Source organism: Sturnira hondurensis, unplaced genomic scaffold, assembly GCF_014824575.4.
Source record: "Sturnira hondurensis isolate 20B ecotype Veracruz unplaced genomic scaffold, ASM1482457v3 Scaffold0024822, whole genome shotgun sequence".
NCBI lineage: Eukaryota > Metazoa > Chordata > Mammalia > Chiroptera > Phyllostomidae > Sturnira > Sturnira hondurensis.
This window is the reverse complement of record NW_028097453.1, coordinates 1,929,707-1,950,610: the sequence shown is the minus strand read 5'-3', so window position 1 is coordinate 1,950,610 and position 20,904 is coordinate 1,929,707. Positions and strand designations below refer to the sequence as shown.

At 35.5% G+C, this 20,904-nt stretch overlaps 1 protein-coding gene and 1 non-coding gene across 5 annotated transcripts in view; both read left to right on the top strand.

Annotated features, from left to right (window-relative positions):
- The window catches only part of ST7L (suppression of tumorigenicity 7 like), a 62,817-nt gene that overhangs the window by 16,314 nt on the left and 25,599 nt on the right, over window positions 1-20,904 (top strand). For all 4 annotated transcript variants that reach the window (XM_037038840.1, XM_037038841.1, XM_037038843.1 and 1 more), the window contains 6 exons: window positions 3,042-3,120; window positions 8,165-8,319; window positions 9,974-10,071; window positions 10,333-10,447; window positions 15,279-15,351; window positions 16,234-16,336. In XM_037038840.1, the coding sequence (XP_036894735.1) occupies window positions 3,042-3,120; window positions 8,165-8,319; window positions 9,974-10,071; window positions 10,333-10,447; window positions 15,279-15,351; window positions 16,234-16,336 (623 nt within the window). The remainder of the gene's footprint in view (window positions 1-3,041; window positions 3,121-8,164; window positions 8,320-9,973; window positions 10,072-10,332; window positions 10,448-15,278; window positions 15,352-16,233; window positions 16,337-20,904) is intronic.
- LOC118982047 (U11 spliceosomal RNA) lies at window positions 91-224 on the top strand. Its single transcript, XR_005065468.1, has one exon. It is a non-coding gene; the product is annotated as a U11 spliceosomal RNA (small nuclear RNA).

Below are 20,904 nucleotides of genomic sequence, written 5' to 3'. Positions count from 1 at the left end.
AGCTGTCTCTCTTCTGAATTTAATTACAAAATAGAAAGATCGTCTTGTAGTTTTGCCTAGAGGTTATCTCTTAGCTAAAATAAAATTTTAAAAAAGGGCTTCTGTTGTGAGTGGAATCTTTAGGGCAATGTGATTGCTCTCCATGCAGAATCGACGTCAGGAGATTTCAGAAGCATAATTTTTTGGTACCTGGGCAGCTGGTGATCATTGGTCCTGGCACCAGCCAGAGAAAACAAAAGATTCCACTGCCTTTATTATTTTTCACTAATGTCCCTTTCGCCATACTGTGAAGGGGCATTCCTGTATGAGCAATGTGTTCTTTGATAGCAAGGAGAGAAGGGTGTTGATAAATGGGAGTGATAAGATTATTACTCCTTCTCCACTCTGCAGTCAGTAAACCTGAATTTAGTGCGTCCAAGGGCCAGAGTATTCTAATTCTAAAGCTGAGCATCACGGTTAAAAGAAACAGGTGAAAGGTGGAATCCCTATTATAGTTTCCTTCATTAAATATAACAGTTCTCAAACTTGAACTTTGAATTGTCCCTTTGGCACCTGAAGATTTTTAATTTTTTACTCTAGAGCAGTGTACCTTGGAAAGATTCAGGGTGGGTGAGAAGTAAGTCTTCCATTTGTAAAGTAGGAGAAAGGACTATATCTTTTGGGATATGGGAGAGCAGAGATGTTGGAAAGAATGGAAAACCCGCATGATGCATGGACCAATCAGAGAAACATTCTTCTGGTTATAGGACAGAGCCATATGCAATTGAGGCTTTAGAAACTGATTCTTTTAAAACCATGCATCCCATTTTGGTCCTTGTAAAGGTTCATGTACACAAAATCCCAGCTAAAGACTGAACTCAAGGACCGACTTCCTCTGGGAATGATAATCCAGAAATGGGCTGTTGGTTCCATATTGATCTTTTCAGACATTCACACAAAAGTAATGATTTATAGCTGTAGATTTAGATTAAGAAAAGACAAATGTGTGTATCTGTGTGATATGACAAATTTCTTCTGACTGTTGTCATAAGGAATTACTGTATTAGTAGATTTTGTGTTAGTGTCTTTTCTGTTTGTTAGCATGTTGAATATTATTTGACTTGAAAAATAAATAAATTTGGTTGAATTGCTAGCTGCTTGTGTTATTTTTTAAGCATATAAAGAGCTCTTAAAGCAGATAGTTGAATATTAAATCAACATTTGCTTTAAATTATTTCTATACCCTTTTTTAGAAGGAAATATATATTTTCTTTTTTTACTTCATTTCCCCTTTGACTTAGAGCTGCATTGGTTATGAGGAATAATGTTGAAAGACTGCATAGAGCAGTTGAAAATAAGAGAATGAGAGAAAAATGCTTAAAGGTAGATTAGAAGACCTTACTCAAACTAAAAGAAATGTAAATGCAAATGAAATAGTTTCTATGTATTAGCAAAGATATTATTCAGTGTTGGTAAGGAAGTAGGGAAACTGTCACTCTCCTACACTGCCTGAAATAAAGTACATTACGCAGTTTTATTGAGAGGAGTTTTAGAGTACACATTCAAAATCATTTAAAAGATGAGTACATTTTAAACAACATTCTACTTCTTGGTCAGGTATACAAAGATGGATGTTAAATTGTGTTTATCACAATATTTCTATTTAGCAAAAAATTGGTGTAACTTAATTGTCTATCAAAAGACAAGGGGTTAAATAAATTATAGCATATCCTTAATATACTAGAATACCAAACCATTTAAAATGTTGGTAAAGATTCAGTGTCAAAATTTGACTTGTGAATATCATGTAACTTATAGAAGAGAGCCCATCATAAAAAATGGCATCTAATGTTATACTTAATTTTATGTTATATTTTAATGTTTCAGCAAAATGCTGTTCTTTACCTGGTTCTTATCAGATGGGTGCTGATGTATATCAGTTTGTCAAGTTCAGGAAGCATTAGCTGTCAGCTAACTGGTGACATGTTTGATATAAGAAATGTATTTTTGTTACACAAATAGAATATATTGTCTCATTTTCTAAGCCAAGACTAATATTTTGTTTCCAAAGGAAAACTCAAACATTTTCCACATTACTCTTTCTGGACAGTTGTAGGTTTTGTTCCAAAAGCAACATTTATAGATTCTCTATTTTTCTTATCAAACTTGAAATAGGCCAGATAGTTTCATGAATCTACATTATTTAATTTTTAAGAAACTACTTAGTGTGAAATTTTGTTTGGTACTGTAAAAGGTAGCAAAACGAATATTGTTATTTTAGATTCTAATTCAGGCTTTTGTTGACTCTTGGTAGAGACTGGCCTTTTCCATAAATGCATTATATTCTAAATTAATCCCCCATTCTGCCTTTAATACAAAATACAAATTCAAACATTCTTCCTGGACTGAATCATTGCTTAGGAAAAGTCTTTGTTTTTAAGTGTTTTATATATTTCTAGCAGTTCCAAAGAACCTTTTCAAAATGATAAAGAACTAGAATTTCATATTGATTATAATCTGATGTCACTCAAACTCAATTTTAATATGCATTTAGATGTTTAAATATTCATGTTTAATAATGATATAGCTAATTTGCATTTTAAATTTTATTTATTTGTTTATTTTTTATTTTATTTTATTTTAGACAGAGGGGTGGGGGGGAAGAGAGGGAGAGAAACATCAATGTGTGGTTGCTTTTCACATGTCCCCTACTGGGGACCTGGCCCACAACCCAGGCATGTGCCCTGACTGGGAATCAAACCAGTGACCCTTTGGTTTGCAGGCCTGCGCTCAATCCACTGAGCCCTACCAGCCAGGGCCTTATATATTGTTATTTAAATAGAAAAGAAAAATAATATATTTTTATTACATGTGATGTTTCCGAATTTAATGTACATTTCTCCTAAGGTTAATGTGAGCTAGCACCCTAATTTCTTGTTTCTTACATTTAAGTACATGTTGTTTAAGCCTTTGTTTGCTCTCCTAGCTCATTCTTCATATGTTTTGCATAAGGTTATTTATGTTTACCATCTCATCTACTTTTTGAAATATTTTTCCTACAGTTATGCAGAAGGCATGGAGGGAAAGAAATCCCCCAGCTCGAATCAAAGCAGCCTATCAAGCTTTAGAATTAAACAATGAGTAAGTTTGAAATATATGGAAAATAAGTTTGTTTTGAAGGAAACCCAGGGAAATGATTTAATGTTTCCTTTTGTCTGTTCCTAAGGCACTTGGAGTCGTTAGCAGTCTCCTTTCTCTTTTTGCATACTAGAGACCAAATTTGTAGTATTCACTGATATATGTATTTGCTTCTGAAATTGTCAATTGATCTATGCTTTTAAATAGAAATTATGCTAGATATACTTTTTAAAATGGAGAGTGCTGATCTAATTGGTGATAATTCTTAACAGTTAAAAAGTACTAAAATACTATGTCACCTGTTTTAATTTTATTTTTCATTTAAATCATTCATATAAAGCATTCATTCAGCCCAGAGAACTTCAGTTGTTAATGGGATTAGAGGCATGAGTTGGAGTTTCAAAATAATAAAATGTAGTTCTAACTAATTTTTTCATGTTAACAGGATTTATTTTTACAGCTCTTTGTATTAACTTTGTTTTGAAAAGACAAAATGTTAAATCATAAGTCAACTTAATATTTAAATGGGACGGATCAGTAAGTATTAATCTAATACTAAATAAATGCCAAGAGTAAAAGTATGGCCTTAATTGGAATTAATTGATGTTTGCTTCCTGAATAATGTGAATTTAGCATCATCCCCTATATTCCTCCTCCTTCTCTCTCCTCCCAGATGTAATATCCTTATTAAGAAGACCTTCCCAAGGTGGAACAAAAAATGGCAGTGTAGGGAATTCCAAAAGCCGTAAATCCACTTTATTGAAACTCTGGAAACTAATCAAAAGTTTATAGCAACCTAAAATATCTGGTAGCTCAAGGGACTTGCCTTTAGGTTAAATCCTGACTCTCTCAGCACTGACACAGCAACACTGAAGGGCAATTGTTAAAACATTTAAAGACAAATGCTTCTGCCTGGGGCAAGGGATTGAAGTCAGGGCAAACAATAAACAAATCAGAAAGCTTTGGAGGAAAGGTTTCAGAATGAGGTACTTTGGGAAATAAAGGTTTTGGAAAAACTCCCACACTTGCCTGGAAATCTCAAAGTTTACATTTATTTTTAGAGAGAGGGAAAGAGAGGGAGAGAAACACTAGTGTGTGGTTGCTTCTTGTGCGCCCCCTACTGGGGACCCGACTTGCAACCCAGGCTTGTGTTCAGACTGGGAATCGAACTGGCAACTGTTCACAGGCTGGCACTCAATCCACTGAGCCACACCAGCTAGGGCTGCAGTTCTTTTTTTCCTATGATTTAAAAGACAGCTATATAAACCATAATTATAAGTCTATGTTGATGAACATAGAGTTTATAAAGATGTAACCTGTGACCATAACAACATAAAGGGTGAGGGAAGAGCTATATAGGAGCAAAGTTTTATATAATATTAAAATTAAATTAGTATTAATTTAAACTAGATTTTCTAACTATTAACCACTAAGAAATAACTAAAAACATATGGTTAAAGAAATAAGAAGGGAATCAAAATAGAAAATATCTAACACACACTAAAAAGGCAGTAATACAGGAAATGAGGGCTGGGGGAAGGACATACAGAAAATAAATAGGAAAATGGCAGAAACAAGTTCTTTCTTATTATTAATTACTTAAATGTAAACATATCCAATCTTACAAGATATCACAAAAGCAGTGCCCAGAGGAAAATTTACAGTTGTAAACACCTACACTAATAACAATGAAAATTCTCAAATCAATAATTTAACTTTATACCTTAAGGAAATAGAAAATGAAGAGCCAACTAAACTCCAAGCAAAAGGAAGTAATAAAGATTAGAGTGAGATAAACAAAATAGAGAATAGAAAAACAATAGAGGAAATTGGTGAAACCAAAGGTTGGTTTTTTAAAAGATCAACAGAATTGACAAACTTTTAGCTAGACTGACTAATCAAAAAGAAAAGACAGAATACTAAAATCAAGAATGAAATTGTGGTCATTACTACTGACCTGACAGAAATTTGAAAAATTACAGGAGAATGCTGTGGACAGTTGTATGCCAACAAATTAGATAGCTTGGATGAAATGAACAAATTCCTAGAAATGCACAAACTACCCATACTGACTCAAGAAGGGCTAGAAAATATGAATAGACCTATAATGAGTGAAGAGAGTGAATGAGTAATTTTAAAACTTTCAAAGAAAGCAAGCTTGGGACTAGATTACTTCACTAGTGAATTCTATCAAACCCTTAAAGAATTAGTACCAGTCCTCTCAAACTCTTCAAAGAAATAGAAGAGGACATAGATCTTCCTAATTCATTCTTTTAAACTAAGTTTTTAAAACATTTTTTATTTTTAAATTACAGTTGACATGCAATATTAGTTTTAGGTGTATTGCCCTGTAATTAGACAATTTTATAACTTACAGAATGATTACCCTGATAAATCTAGTACCCATCTGGCACCTTATATAGTTATTACAATATTGTTGACTATATTCCCCATGCTGTACTTTACATCCTTGTGACTATTCTGTAACCACCAATTTGTGCTGCTTTATCCCTTCACCTTTTTCACCCATCCCCCAAACCCACTTCCATCTGGCATCTGTCAAAAGATTCTCTGTATCTATGAGTCTGTTTCTGTTCTGCTTGTTCATTTATTTTGTTTTTTAGTTTCTACATGTAAGTGAAATCCCTAACTCATTCTGTGAGGCCAGTATTACCTTCATACCAAAACCAGAACAAAGACATCATAAGAAACAAAAACTATGGACTAATATTTGTTATGAATACAGATGCAAAAATCCTCAACAAAATGCTAGTACATCAAATCCAGCAGCATATTAAAAAAGACTATATACCATAAACAAGTGGGATTTATCTCAGGAAAGTAAGGTGGTTTAACATATGAGAAATCAGTCAATGTCTGCCACCACACGAATAGAACAAAGGACAAAACCACACAATTATCTCTTGATGCAGAAAAGAGTTTTGAAAAAATCCAACACCATTTTATGATAAAAACTAAAAAAGCACAAGGAATGGAAGGAAATGTCTTCAAACTAGTAAAAGACCTGTGAAAAACCCATAGCTAGCCCTTGCTGGTGTGGCTCAGTGGATTGAGTGCTGGACTGTGAAACAAAAGATCGCCAGTTCGATTCCCAGTCAGGTTGCATAATGACATAATCTTAACATGCAGAATATGTTAAAGAATCCACACACACACAGCTATTAGAGCTTTTAAATGAGCTCAACAAAGTTGCAGGCAGTGAGATCAACATATAAAATTAAGTTGTATTTCTATACACTTAGCAATGAACTATCTGAAAAGGAAATGGAAACAATTCCTCTTACAATAACATCAATAATATTCAAATACATAAAAATAAATTTAACCAAGGTGGTGAAAAACTTCTACTCTGAAAACTACAAAGTCTTGTTGAAAGAAGTTAAAGGAGATCTAAATAAATGGAAAGACATTCCATGTTCATAGATTGGAAACTCCTATTGTTAAGATGGCAGTATTCCTCGAGTTGATGTACAAATTCAGTGTGACCCTTATCAAAATTTTAATAGCTGTTTTTGCGGAAAGGACCAGCTGATCCTAAAATTTGTATGGAATTATAAGAGACCTCAAATAGTCAAAACAGTATTGTAAAAGAAGAACAAAGAGGACTCACTTCCTGATTTCAATATTTATTATGAAACTACATAATTAAATCATTAGAATAGACAGCTAGATTAACTTAATACTATATAATATAATAAAGACATTTCTGTCGATTAGCAAAATTATTATATAGTTCAAATTGGGGTACTAGTTGGAGGATGCTGAAATGGCATGATTTGCATTTTCTACATCTGAAAAACCTGTCTTGTCCCCAATATTTTGATTGCTATCTTGCCATTACTTTTGTTTTGTGGCTGCTTTGTTCTTTTACCAATAATTTCTCCCCTGTTGTAATGCAAACCACATATGTAATTTAAATTTTCTGGTAGCCACATTTAAAAAGTGGAAAGAAACAGGTGACATTAATTTGAGTAATATATTTTATTTAGCTCTATTCAAAATATTAAACTATTTTAACATGTATGTATTCAACATTAAAAGTAAACTGTTAATGAAGTATTTTACATTCTTCTAAGTCTTCAAAATTCAGTGTGCATTTTCCACTGACCATACTCTGACTGGTGTGCATCTCATTTTGCACTAGACACATTCCAGCTCCTCAATAACTACATGTGGCCAGTGACCACGATACTGGACAGTTGGGGCATAGATCATCAGAACTAGGACATTGTCTCCAGAAGAGTTATTTCTGGGAGTACAAAGGAAACTTTCTGTTTCTCTTTTCTTGCCCTCAAATAAGTTAGTTTATCTTATTAGCCAGCTTTTGACCTAAAGGACATGAAGAGAAATCTGTGTTGCAGTGGGGTGATGAAAAGGAAACTTGAAGTCAGCATGGGTGTGACAAGTGAGAGGAGGCTTGTAGGAGGGGAGACTAGACGGCAGGCCAGGGGAAGTTTGGTTGCGGTTCTGTTGTGGTTAAGTCCACGAGGGGGCGGGGCAGCGCGGAGAGGGAATCCGCAGTGCAGGGGAAAAGGTCCAGTGCTGCCATAGGATTCTGAGCCAAACGGTAAAGGTGCCTAGTTAGCCATGAGACTTTCTGCTTAATTGTCACCCTCTCCTATACCTCTCTGTCCGTGAGACAGATACTAAAAAGTATATGATGACTAAGAGCAGGCATGACCACTGGAGTGCCTAGTCCTTTTGAATACTTTTCAGGTAATTCTTTATACGTGTGTATCTTTTCTTTCCTGTTCCACAACAGGAAGATATGGGACAAAGGATCAGAGAATGGAAAGTAAAGAAAGGAGAATGAAGATAGGAAAGGAGAAAAATTGTGGGAACAAGACATAAAGAATATACCAATATGTCCCTGATAAATTAAAATATTGAATGAAGTTGTTTTTATTCTTCGAGAGGTAGGAAGTGTAGGGAAAGGTAGGGAAATGTGATACAGAGCAAAGGGACATACCGAAGAGAAGATAATTGCCTTGCTGTTTGACGTAAAACTGTCTTGCTTTCTTCATAGCTGTGCCACTGCTTACGTTCTACTGGCTGAGGAAGAAGCGACAACTATTGTGGATGCCGAGAGGCTGTTCAGACAGGCACTCAGGGCAGGAGAGACTATTTACAGGCGGTCACAGCAGTGCCAGCACCAGAGTCCTCAGCATGAAGCCCAACTGAGTAAGCAAATTGGAACTCTTCACCTTTCAGTCCCTGCAGTCGGCTCTTTTATATTTAAAACACAACACAACGATAATAAACTTAATACTTAAGGTTCGCTTTTTTTCCTGAGAGATAATTAATCTATTCATAGTATCTATAGCTAACAAAACAGAAATACGTATTAGCTAGAGAATGCTGATGGAGCAGGTCTGCTCTGGTTGTTGAGAGATGTGCTGCTCTCAGACTTAATAGTAATTTATTTCATGTGAGAGTTGGGCTGGTCATTGGAGAAGCACAACTCAAAAAGAGCCACCAGAGCCTTCCGTAGTGATAAGCGGCTATTAAACCTTCATCCTCAGCCTAACCCCAAAGAGCAGTGGAGGGACATCATCTGGTTAGCTCTTCAGGCTGTGTGCGTCTCCACGCAGTGCAGGAGTGGCCCCTTTAGCACAAAAACCAACCTCATACTTGGCATGGATTCGTTCTTTGGTTGGTTTTTCTCGGGTGTGTTTGAGATCATATTCTCCCAGTTATGATTCAAACACTTTTACCAAATATGTTAGAATCTGTTGTACTGCTGCTTCCTGTGATTTTTTTTTTGTGGCCGGAGAGTTTTAGTTTCATGATTTTGGCAGATAGTGGGCAGTAAATTGAAATATGTTTACATAATACATTATTTGCTAGCAGTTAAGTTCTAAATCTTTTATTCGTGGAAATTAAAATTTGGGTAGTTTCCTCTCTAAACTAAATATTGATATATACAGAATATTTCATTAATGCATGATGTTATAAGACACAACTGTGGGAATATATAATTTTGCAGCCTGGAACTAACAAAACCACATCTGTAAAAAAGTTATGCCATTTGTACTTGTATAATATCAAATATGGCTATAAGATAGTTACAGAAATATTTGTTAGCTTTTTCTAGAAGTACTTTTATATTTATTAGTCCTGGCTATTGAACAAAAGTTTACACTAGCCATGGAAATTTTGCTTTGGAAATCTTTTGTCATTAAGACCATAGAGAATATTAAAGTAGTAGATTGTTTATGCAGAAACTTAAAATAATAGGTTAATGTGATTTCTTCCTGTTAATGTATGTGTTTCTTTTATGTTAATATTAAAATGCATTTATCAAGTATACACTGGTTACTTTGTATCTTTACTATTCTTGGATTACTCATTATTAGAGGTAAAAGTAATTCCATGTTTATATATATATATATATATATATATATACCTTTTAATATAAACAACTTCAAACATATACACAAATAGAGCAGTATAATGAATGCCCATTCGATGTTCATCACTCAGATACAATAATTAATACTCTGTCATTCTGACACAATTTAATTTTTTTTAAAGATTTTATTTATTTTTAGAGAGAGGAGAATGGTGGGAGAAAGAGGAGAGAAACATCAATGTGTGGTTGCTTCTCATGCACCCCTTATTGGGAACCTGACCTACAACCCAGTCATGTGCCCTGATTGGGAATCAGACCAGCAACCCTTTGGTTTGCAGGCCAGCTCTCAGTCCACTGAGCCACACCAACCAGGGCTGATGTAATTTAATTTTAATTAACCCTTCCAGAGTAACCATAAAATCAATGGATATGTTAATAGCAAATCATAATACAAAAATGATAGCTGTGTCTTTTTTTTAATAGGGAGAGATACTAATGTACTGGTATATATTAAAAGAAGATTGGCAATGTGTGCAAGAAAATTAGGAAGAATAAGAGAAGCAGTAAAAATAATGAGAGATGTAAGTGAATTTGATGACTGGACCTTTATATTCTTCAAAAAACTTAAAATGTGGTTTGAGTTTCCAATTATTTTAATGTAAAATCACTGTTTTTTAATTGGTGGTCTTTATGAAAAGATATTTATTTAATATGCATACATTTATTAAGGGTTGAGTCTCCTCAGTTTGCTAAAAAAAAGAATTTCTACTTTAATAAATTTGATTCAGCTATATTGAGTTTCTGTATTATGATTTTAATCTCTTTTTCCTTTTAATATACAGTTGATGAAAGAATTTCCTCCTCTTACCATGTTGAACATCCATGAAAATCTACTAGAATCACTTTTAGAATTACAGGCCTATGCAGATGTTCAGGCAGTCTTAGCAAAATATGATGGTAAGTGAATCTCTCTTAGCCGATAGCATGGTTAAAGTATTTTTTAAATTATATAATCATAAGTGTGATCCTATTCTAGTACTTCTGTGATTTTCTCTTACTATTCTTACCAGTCAATATTTGGAATCCATGGGTACAGATGGCTGTTAAGAATCTTCTAAGGGATGTAAATTAAAACCACAATGAGATACCACCTCACATCTGTCAGAATGGCCATCATCAACAAGCCAACAAGCAGAAAGTGCTGGCGAGGATGTGGAGAAAAGGGAGCCCTTCTGCACTGTTGGTGGGAATGCGGACGGTGCAGCCGCTGTGGAGAACAGTATGGTGGTTTCTCAAAAAATTAAAAACCGAAATTCCTTATGACCTAGGATTCTACTTTCGGGTATATCCAAAGAAATCAAAATACAATTTGAAAGGATATACGCATACTGTGTATTCATTGCAGCATTATTTACAATAGCCAAGATATGGAAGCAACCCAAGTGCTGATCAATAGATGAGTGGATAAAAAAAGCTGTGGTTCAGAGAAGTATGTACAATGGACTATTACTCGACCCTAAAAAAGAATGAAATCTTCCCATTTGTGACAGTACAGATGGACCTAGATGGTATTATGTTAAGAGAAGTCAGTCAGAAAAGACAAATACCATATGATTTCACTTATATGTGGAATCTAAAGAATAAAATAAATCAACAAAATTGAAACAGACTCACATATACAAAACAGACGGATGGTTTGTTCGTCTGAGGGGAAGGATGTTGGGGGGAAAAGATGAAGGGATTAACAAGTACGAATCAGGCCCTGGCTGGTGTGCCTCAGTTTTATTGGGTGCTGGCCTGAGAACCAAAGGGTTGCCGGTTCGATTCCCAATTAGGGCACATGACTGAGTTGTGGGCCGGGTCCCCGGTTGGGGACACGTGAGAGACAACTGATCAATGTTTCTCTCCTTCTTTTTTTCCCTCCCTTTTCCTCTCTCTAAAAATAAATAAATCTTTAAAAAAAGTAAGAATTGGTACTACTGCACAAAATGGTCATGAGGATGTAAAGTACAGCAGAGGAAATACAGTCAATTGTAATAACTGTATGGTGGCAAGTGGGTATTGGAAATACTGGGGGAAACACTTTGTAAAGTATGTGATTGTCTAACCAGTATGCTGAAACTAATACAAAAAAATTTTTAAAGAATCTTCTAAATCTCATGAAAATATCTTAGTAAATGAAATAAGATGGAAAAATCAGGAACCATATGATTTTACTCATATGTAGGATATATGACTGAAAGTAACGAACAAACAAGACAAACACAACAATCACAGACACAGACAATAGTGTGGTGGTTGCCAGGGGGAGGGGGGCTGGAGGGAGGCGGGAAAGGGTAAAGGGGGTCAAATAAATGGTGATGGAAGGAGGTTCGACTTGTGGTGAACACGCAGTGTGATATACATATGGGGTGTCATGGAGTTGTACACTTGAAACCTATATGATTTTATTGAGCAATGTCACTCCAATAAATTTACTAAATAATTTTTAAAAAGAATCTTCATTATCAGGAATTTTGGAAGCAAAAGCCTACAAGGCGGAACTTTTCTTCTGTCAAGATTTGTTTACTGAGCTCCTGATATGAGTGAGGCACTTGGCACACAGTGTGAACAAAAGACTTGGACTGAACTCTCTTAGGATCTGCAGTTTAGTGGAGCAGACACGCAGATGAATAGAAGTTGTGCTGAAGCGCGGTGTGTTGGGGAGATAATGGGAAAAGTATGGCGTGCTGTGCACGCAGGATGGTACCTCATTTGTTCTGAAGGCTAACAGAAGTTGCTTGGCAGATGTGGAAGAGTAATTCAGAATAACATTTTTACAATGCTTTTGAGTTACGACGTATAATTTATCTTGTCTGATATTTACAACAATCTTGTGACCCATAGGGCAAGATTTTTACTATTTCCAGTTAGTAGACAAGGAAACTGGAGTTGAAGAAGGTTAAGTAACTGGGTAAGGTCTTCCAGCAGGGAAGTGGCAAGCCTGAACTTAGGCTTGTTTTTCCATTTCTTTGTTTACCAGTCTTTCCATATTAAGAAGTCAATATATTGGCTATTTTTATTATTATGCTATAACAGGGCAAATTTAACACAAGAAGAGTTGGGAGAATTTTTATGAGAGCCTTTCTCCTCATTCTGAGTGAGAGGTCAGCTATTAAATCCAAGCTGGACAGGTCCTAACCAGCGCGATGTGTCTGATGATATCTTCACTCTAAGAGAATGTATCAGTCATTTATTTACACTTGTCCATTTGTAAGTTTCTACACATGAGCTTGGGAATCCCCATGACTGGGAAGGTTTGAAATGTGTTATACTTGGAAAGAGAAGTTTATTTCTTTTAAACATCTGGAATTCTTAGGAAATGATTCAGAATAGTGTGGGCTCATGGAGAAATTTATGAAAAATCCTTTCCATATGTAACTTATCAGATGTGAGGCCTGCTTATGATACTTATGACGAACAAGGTTAGGAACCAAATACAAAACATCAGATACGACCTGATTCGTTAAAAATAAAATTAAAATAACAACTTTGATATGCTTCTCAGCGTTTTCAGTTATTTTTATGGGTCCCCAGTTTTCACCATTCTGGAATTCTGAAGTTGAAAGCAATTTACTTCTTTTTTTAAAAAAGATTTTTATTTATTTATTTTTAGAGAGGGGAAGGGAGGGAGAAAGAGAGAAACAGTAATGTGTGGTTGCCTCTCATGTGGTCTCCACTAGGGACCTGGCCCACAATCCAGGCATGAGCCCTGACTGGGAATCGAACCTGCGACCCTTAGGTTCACAGCCCGTGCACAATCCAGAGCTATGCCAGCCAGGGCACAATTTACTTCTTTTGTTCTCTGTTTGCCAGTTTAACTCTAGAATCTAAAACTTCAAGGGAATTCTGTGGCCTTCCATTCCTAATGACATTGTTTTTGGGCATTATTTTTTTCATTTATCTTTAAAATTATAGTTGACATACAATATTAAATTAGTTTCAGGTGTGTAACACGTTGATTAGGCATTTATATTCCTTATGAAGCTACAATAAGGCTACTACCCATCTGACTATGTTTGCTATGCTGTATTTCACATCTCTATGACTAATTTTGTAACCAGCCGTTTGTACTGGTTAATCCCCTTCACCTTTTTGCCTCATTCCCCTCCCACCCGGCAATGGTCTGTTTGTTCTCTGTATCTATAGGTTTGTTTCTTTTTATTTTGTTCTTTGTTCACTTATTTTGTTTTTCATATAAGTGAAATCACATAGTATTTGTCTTTCTCTCTCTGCCTTATTTCACTTTAGCGTGATACCCTCTAGGTCCATCCATGTTGTAGCAAATGACAAGATTTTATTCCTTTTTATGACTGAGTAGTATTTCAGTGTGTATATGTATGACATCTTCTTTATCCATTAGTCTATCAATGGACACTTAGGTTGTTTCCATACTTGGCTCTTGTAAATAATGTTGCAGTGAACATAGGGGAGCATATCTTTTCGAATTTGTGTTTTTGATTTCTTCAAATAAATACCCAAAAGCGGGATTGCTGGGTCACATGTAGACCCACTTTTAATTTTTTGAGGAACCATCATAGTGTTTTCCATGATGGCTCCACCAGTCTACAATCCCACCAAGAATGTGCAAGGGTGCGTTTTGTCCCTCGTTCTCTCCAACACATACTCTTTGTCGTCTTTTTGATAATAGTCATTCTGTCAGGTGTGAACTGATATCTCGTTGTGGTTTTGATTTGCATTTTGCTGATTATTAGTGATGTTGAGCATCTTTTTATGTGTTTGTTGGCCATCTGTATGTCCTCTTTGGAGAAATGTTTATTCAGGTCCTCTGCCCATTTTTAATTGGATTTTTTAATGTTAAGTTGTCTATATATATTTTGGGTATTAACCCCTTATCAGAGATATCCTTTTTATCAAAGATATCCTTTGCAAATATCTTCTCCCATTCATTTGGTTGCCTTTTTGTTTTGTTGATGGTTTCCTTCACCTGGGAATCGAACCGGTGACCTTTCAGTTGGCAGGGCAGTGCTCCATCCGCTGAGCTATACCAGCCAGGGCTATTTGGAGCATCTTTTAGGAAAAGATTTATATAATTAATTTTATTATAGTTCCAGATTAAATTTTTAATGTTAAGCAAATTGTCGTTTAAGAAAATGTAGAAAATACAAAATTATAGAGAGAAGAAAAAATTAAAACCACCCGTGGTTCTATGACCTGGATTTAGCTACTGTTAAATATCCCTATTGTTTTTTCTAGTCTTAGTTTTTCTTTGTGAGTTAAGTGGAGTCTTTACATAGTAGTTCCAACTGTACTGTGCCTTTCCCCTGAATAGTGTTGTTGAAAGCAGATTATTATAAACACTTGTTGAGTCCTTTTCACCGTTGTGCTAAGGGCTTTCACAGATGTAATTTAATTTAATCTCTGCCAGAAAAGTACTATTTTTCTATTTTGAGAAGAGAAAACTGAGGTTAAAGAAGTTGCAACTAGAAAAACAAAGCCCACTCCCATTTCACTAACATTTTCCAACTTACTACGTGTGTTAAATTTTTACACTGACTTCTGATTTAAGGTGCAACATGAACATAAAAACAACGTTGCTACTAGTTCAAGGATGCGTAGTTAGTAAAATAGTAGACTCAAGATTAAAGCTCAGGTCCTACAACTACATGCCTGTGTGGTTTTAGTACTATGTCGTATCTGCTGAATTTGTCCTATGAAGTTATTTTTATTAAAAATTGTCTTTAGATACTTTTGTTATTCTTACTTAAAATGAAAATTATCATTACAGATATAAGCCTTCCAAAGTCAGCAACAATCTGTTATACAGCAGCACTATTGAAGACAAGGACTGTTTCAGATAAGTAAGCAGTTATAGGAACTACAATAATTAGAAAGACTGCTAAACTCACCATTATGTTTTCTCTCCACTGACTTTAAACAATGCTTGTGTTCCTTCCTACTTCCTTCTCAATAAAACTTATGGGGTTCTGTGGTTTCTTACTATGTGTAGTGGAAGGAGCAAGGTTTTTAGAGCCAAAGTAAACCTGGGCTCAAATTCAGGTGTACTGCATACCAGGTGTGGGTCTTTGGGCAGGTTAATCAATTTGAGTCTCTTCCTTATTTGTAGAATAAGAATGAGAATACTGTAGGTTCTATGAGGATTGGGTCTGCATTAAATGCCTAAAATAATGCTAGAAAGACAGTGCATATAGTACGTAGTAGCTATGATGATAAGACGTGTGGTAGGGAAATAAGTTTCATATTATCTGTTCTGAGATTATAACACTGAATTATTCTGTATTCTTTATAATTGGGCTACCTTTAACAAATTTCACTTCATTCCACAGATAACATATTCAGAAATCAACCAAAAGGCGACCATATTCTTCCACCTTAGATTACTCTACTAGATATGAATTGGAATGGAGCGTTCACAGTCTGTTTCCTTTTCATGAAAATTTTATAAGACTGTATTTCTGTTTTATCAGATCCTCTGGAAATCCCTGTGTAGCCTTTTATATTTCATTATCTTTAAAGTGTGCCTTCAATGGATTTCTGAAGTCTTTCATTACCTAATTTTGAAGGTTTCCATTTCTTATGCTACTTTCTTTGTGGTATGTTGTACCAAAGGCTATAATTTGATTAGTCGTTATTTGGCTTCACTAGGAAACTTTGATTAAATTATGATCTACAACCATATATTTTTAAATATTCATTTCTTCATTTTTGTGGTTTTCTTACAGATTCTCTCCAGAAACAGCCTCAAGAAGAGGGTTAAGCACAGCAGAAATGAATGCTGTGGAAGCAATTCATAGAGCTGTGGAATTTAATCCTCATGTTCCAAAAGTGAGAAATTTTATAATAAAAATACTACTTTTATTTAAGTTTATCAAATTGATGACTATATCCAGACCAAAGTTTGGGTCTCCATAACTTGAGTCAGAATTGTCTTAGTTCACTGTATTTTGAAGCTTATTATTCACCTTAAAGGAGATGTTAAAAGGCATTTGGAAAGGTGGGTTGGAGCAGTAGTAGTTCACTATAAGTTTTGTAATTGCATCAAAATAGAATTTGAAATGTGTTCAGTTGGCTATTCCTTCCACTGTGGTTATAGAGAAGAAATAAAATGACTTGACCCTAATAAAGGGCCAGTCATATTTCTGATTACTAGGTTAAATTTCCTATTACAGTGAGAGCTGTTTACATCTAAACAGATGCCTGGGTTTTGAACTAGGGCTGAATAGACAAAGACTGAAAACAAATAGATTAAAATAATCAGTGATAGGAAGCAGTTGTGGAAGTTTCCAGAAAAACTGCTGAGTTGATGTTTTTTTTGGTGTCTGATGAAACTGTACCCATATCGTTTGTCTTTATATTATGCACTTTCCAGACATACAGATTATTGGTTAATCTTTGTGTTATCATCCAAGATTAAATTTTGCATTTTAAAAACAATGTTCCCATGTTAGGAAGTATAGAATATTGAAGAATAGATGTCTTTATGAGAAAAATGTAATTATAACTGTTGATTCCAGTTAAATGTATGTTAATGGAATTTGGAAGCTATTTAGATTAAGCTTTTAGATTAATCTCTAAAAGATAATCTCCAAGATACGGAAGTTGTAAATTTTTTAGAGTGAGTAAAGATAGAGCCTAGAAAACAACTGAAATCTAAGACTGATTTCAGTTGTTTTTTTTCAGTAGGGTCAACAAATATTTATACCATTCTCTTATTAATTGACATTGGTCCCATAAATTTAAATACTGATAAAGTTTTTGTCATGAATTTAATGCATATACAGCAAAGTGTAAAAAACAGAAGTGTGCATCTTAATGGTTTCTTATAAAGCAAATGAGTAGAAACTACCACTGAGGTCAAGCAACCGTGTTGCCAGCGCCCAGGGGCCCAGCTCACTGCCCTGTACCAATCACAGCTTCTTCCCTCTTGTCCAGAGGTAACCACTGTCCTGATATTAATTGTGGTCACTTCCTCTTTTCTTATATTTTTCTTCTGTACTTTTTCTTTGTTGTTGGCTTCATATAACAAGGAGTGAGCCCCTTTTATTTTATTCTCTGGACCAACTTATGTAAAATTAAAATTACTTCTGCCCTGGCTGGCGTAGCTCAGTGGATTGAGCGCGGGCCTGGGAACCAGAGGATCGCGGTTCGATTCCCAGTCAGGGCACATGCCTGGGTTGCAGGCTGGTTCCCTGCAGGCCAACTCCCAGCAGGGGACGCATGAAAGGCAACCATACATTGATGTTTCTCTCCCTCTCTCCTTCCCCTCTAAAAGATAAATAAATAAATTAATAAAAAAAATTAAAATTACTTCTGCCTTAAACAACTGGTGGAATTTGCTGACAAAGCCGTCTGATAGGGAAAGATTTTTTTTTTGATAAGGAAAGATTTTTGTTGCAAATTTTATTTCTTCAGTTTAGTAGTTCAATTACAAATTCAGTTTCCTTAAGCATTCCATAATCATTTAAATTTCTTATTTCTTGTGTTGCTTTGGTGAATTCTTCTAGAAATTTATCTCATAAACTATTTCAAATTTATTGGCAGAAAGGTTTCATAAAATTCTTTTATTACCTTGTTAGTGTTTGTGTGATTAGTTATAATAATATCCACTTTTTACTTTCTAACACTGGCTATCTACTGTTTTCTTCGATCAGATTCCCCCGGGATCTGTCCATTTTGTTAGTTGCAAAGAACTGAGCCCTGGCTTTGTTTTTCCTCTCTACTGCTTGTTTCCTGGTCCATTCATCTCTGCTCTTTATGGCCTGCCTTCAAGTTTCTCTGGCTCTATTTTATTACTTTTTAGTTCCTATATCTTCTTATATAGATATTTAACTCATTAGTATCCGCCTTTCTCCTTACTAATATATCTACTTAAATCTATAAATCTCTCTCTAAACACAATTGAACTTATACTATAGCAATATTTTTATATAATTGAGTTCAAACTATTTTCTTTTTAAACATATTTTGTCATTTTATTAGGAATAATTACAAATGGGTTATGAAGAAAAGTTATTTATTTGAGTTTGATGAGTTTTTTAAAAACTTAATGATTGCCCTGGCTGGTGTAGCTCCGTGGATTGAACTTGGGCCTGTGAACCAAAGGATCATCAGTTCGATTCCCAGTCAGGGCACATGCCTGGGTTGCAGGCCAGGTACCCAATAGGGGGCGTGCAAGAGGCAACCACACATTGATGTTTTTCTCCTTCGCTTTCACCTTCCCTTTCCCTCTCTCTAAAAATAATAAATAAAATCTTTAAAAACAAAAAACTCTTAATGAAGATATGCTCACCAATATGCAATAAAACGTAAGCATCAAAGAGTCAGGCAAATACCAAAGCAACCTGAAACATTAAAGACATACAATATAAAGAAAGACAATTTGCTGGGTATTAAAAATAATCTCAGTATGAACTCTTTGCTACCAGCACAGAACTAATTAGCTATCAAAACTGAATCATACCAAGGTAAGTTTGGCTGATGGAAGCCAGGAGTCAATAATGGAGGAAAAAAAGTCTCTTAGTGCAAGAGATCTCAATAGTGTTTTGGAACATTTCCCTGGCTGGTACAAGCAGTGTTAGAAAATCTTTTTGGCAAGATAGAAAAAGAAACACAAATGGAATGCTACATTTTTTTTTAATCAACAGACTATCCCAGGAATGATAAAGGTGTCAGTAAAGTAGCAAGGGAATAACTTTTAAAAAAGATTTTAAAAATTTACTTTCAGAGAGGAGGAGAGAGGGTGAAATGGAGGGACAGAAATAATCAGTGTGCAAGAGATACATCAGTCAGTTGCCTCTTGCACACCTCCACCTGGGGACCTGGCCTGTAACCCAGGCATGTGCCCTCATGGGAAATTGAACCAGCAACCTTTCAGTTCCCAGGCTGGTGCTCAATCTACTGAGCCACACCAGCCAGGGCAACAGGGGCATAACTTTAAAACATTTGTTATGGGCTCAAAAACATTCAAAACAAATTTATTTAAAGATGTCACAATAGCTAAGTCCAGGCATTTAGGCTTAAGGGAAGTAAGATTAAAAGAGGCTCCTTTTTTCCCCCAAGTTAAGAAGAGTTCTTTAAAACCAAACATATTGTTAAGGTAAAACATTATATTTGATAAACAATAATTGGCAAAAAAATAAGTTTAAACAATATAATCTCTGCCTAAACCAGTCCCAGATACTGTTCAATAACCAAGATGCAAACTAATTTTATTGTGACACACCTAGACCACTTCTGTCAAACGTCCTTGGTTAGACACCTGGTTCCGTTTAGTATTTTGAAAGCTCATCTAACAGCCAGGCAGGTCCCTCACACAGACCAGCTCCTTGTGTAGCACAAGGGGCTTGAACATACCATGTTCTGTTACCAAGAGATTGAAGACCTCATTTGTCCGTCATCTCATTGATGGCCATAGTTTTTGGCAACTCCTGTCTGTTTGCAAAAAGCAGCAACACTGCATCTCACAACCGACCTTCCTGAAGCACTTACTGCAGCTCCTAGGCTCCTTCCTGAATCCTTTCATGCCCATTGCTGTCTACCCCAAAAATAAGACCCTGGGTGTTCTTGGAGTAATGGAAGTTTTGCTGTATTTCTGGTTCACCCTTATTCCTGGGAGGCCGCTTTTGAGGATCTGAATCCAATCCAGAGAGTTTTGCTGAGACTCTCACTGTTGACAGCCTTGAACTCTTAACTTTTGTTCCTCTGGTCTTACGAAACTAGCAAAAAGGCTGACCCGCCTTTTAGCCATCTTGTCCAGAACCAGCGAGTGTCACTACAAAAAGAGAAGCCCCAAATGTGGCTTACTATTCTGATTTCGGCCTTCTTTGCACCGTGGCTCGGTAATTCCTCACCCTTTACTAACTGTGATGTATTTGATTAGATTTTAAAAATATTTTGTTCAGCCTTTCTAGTTGTCTGGGAAGATTGATCTGAATTAGCTAGTCTTCCATTACTGCAAGCTGAGGTCTGAAAATACTTTTATATGAAATGCTCTGCTCTTTTAGTCTTCAGAGTAGTTAAGAGAAAGGATTCTGCAAACCAGACTGCCTAGGTTTGTGTTCTGGCTCCACTACTTAACCAGCTGTAGACCTTGGACAAGTTACTTCTCTGGACTTGAGTTTCTCCTTGTGTAAAATAGGGATAATACTCCCTTCCTCTCAGAGTTATTAAGATTAAATGACTTCATTTATTTAAAGTGCTTAGAAGGGTGCCTAACATACAGTAAGCATTACAGAAGTGATTGTTACTGTTATTACCCAGGATGGGGTGGGAATCTGTTCCTTGTGTGAGAAGATGAGCAGCAGGACTTAGTCAGAACTATTCAGATTAAATATACCACTGAGATGTCTAAAACTTGTATTTAGTTCACATGCAAAATAAGGAAATATGAACTC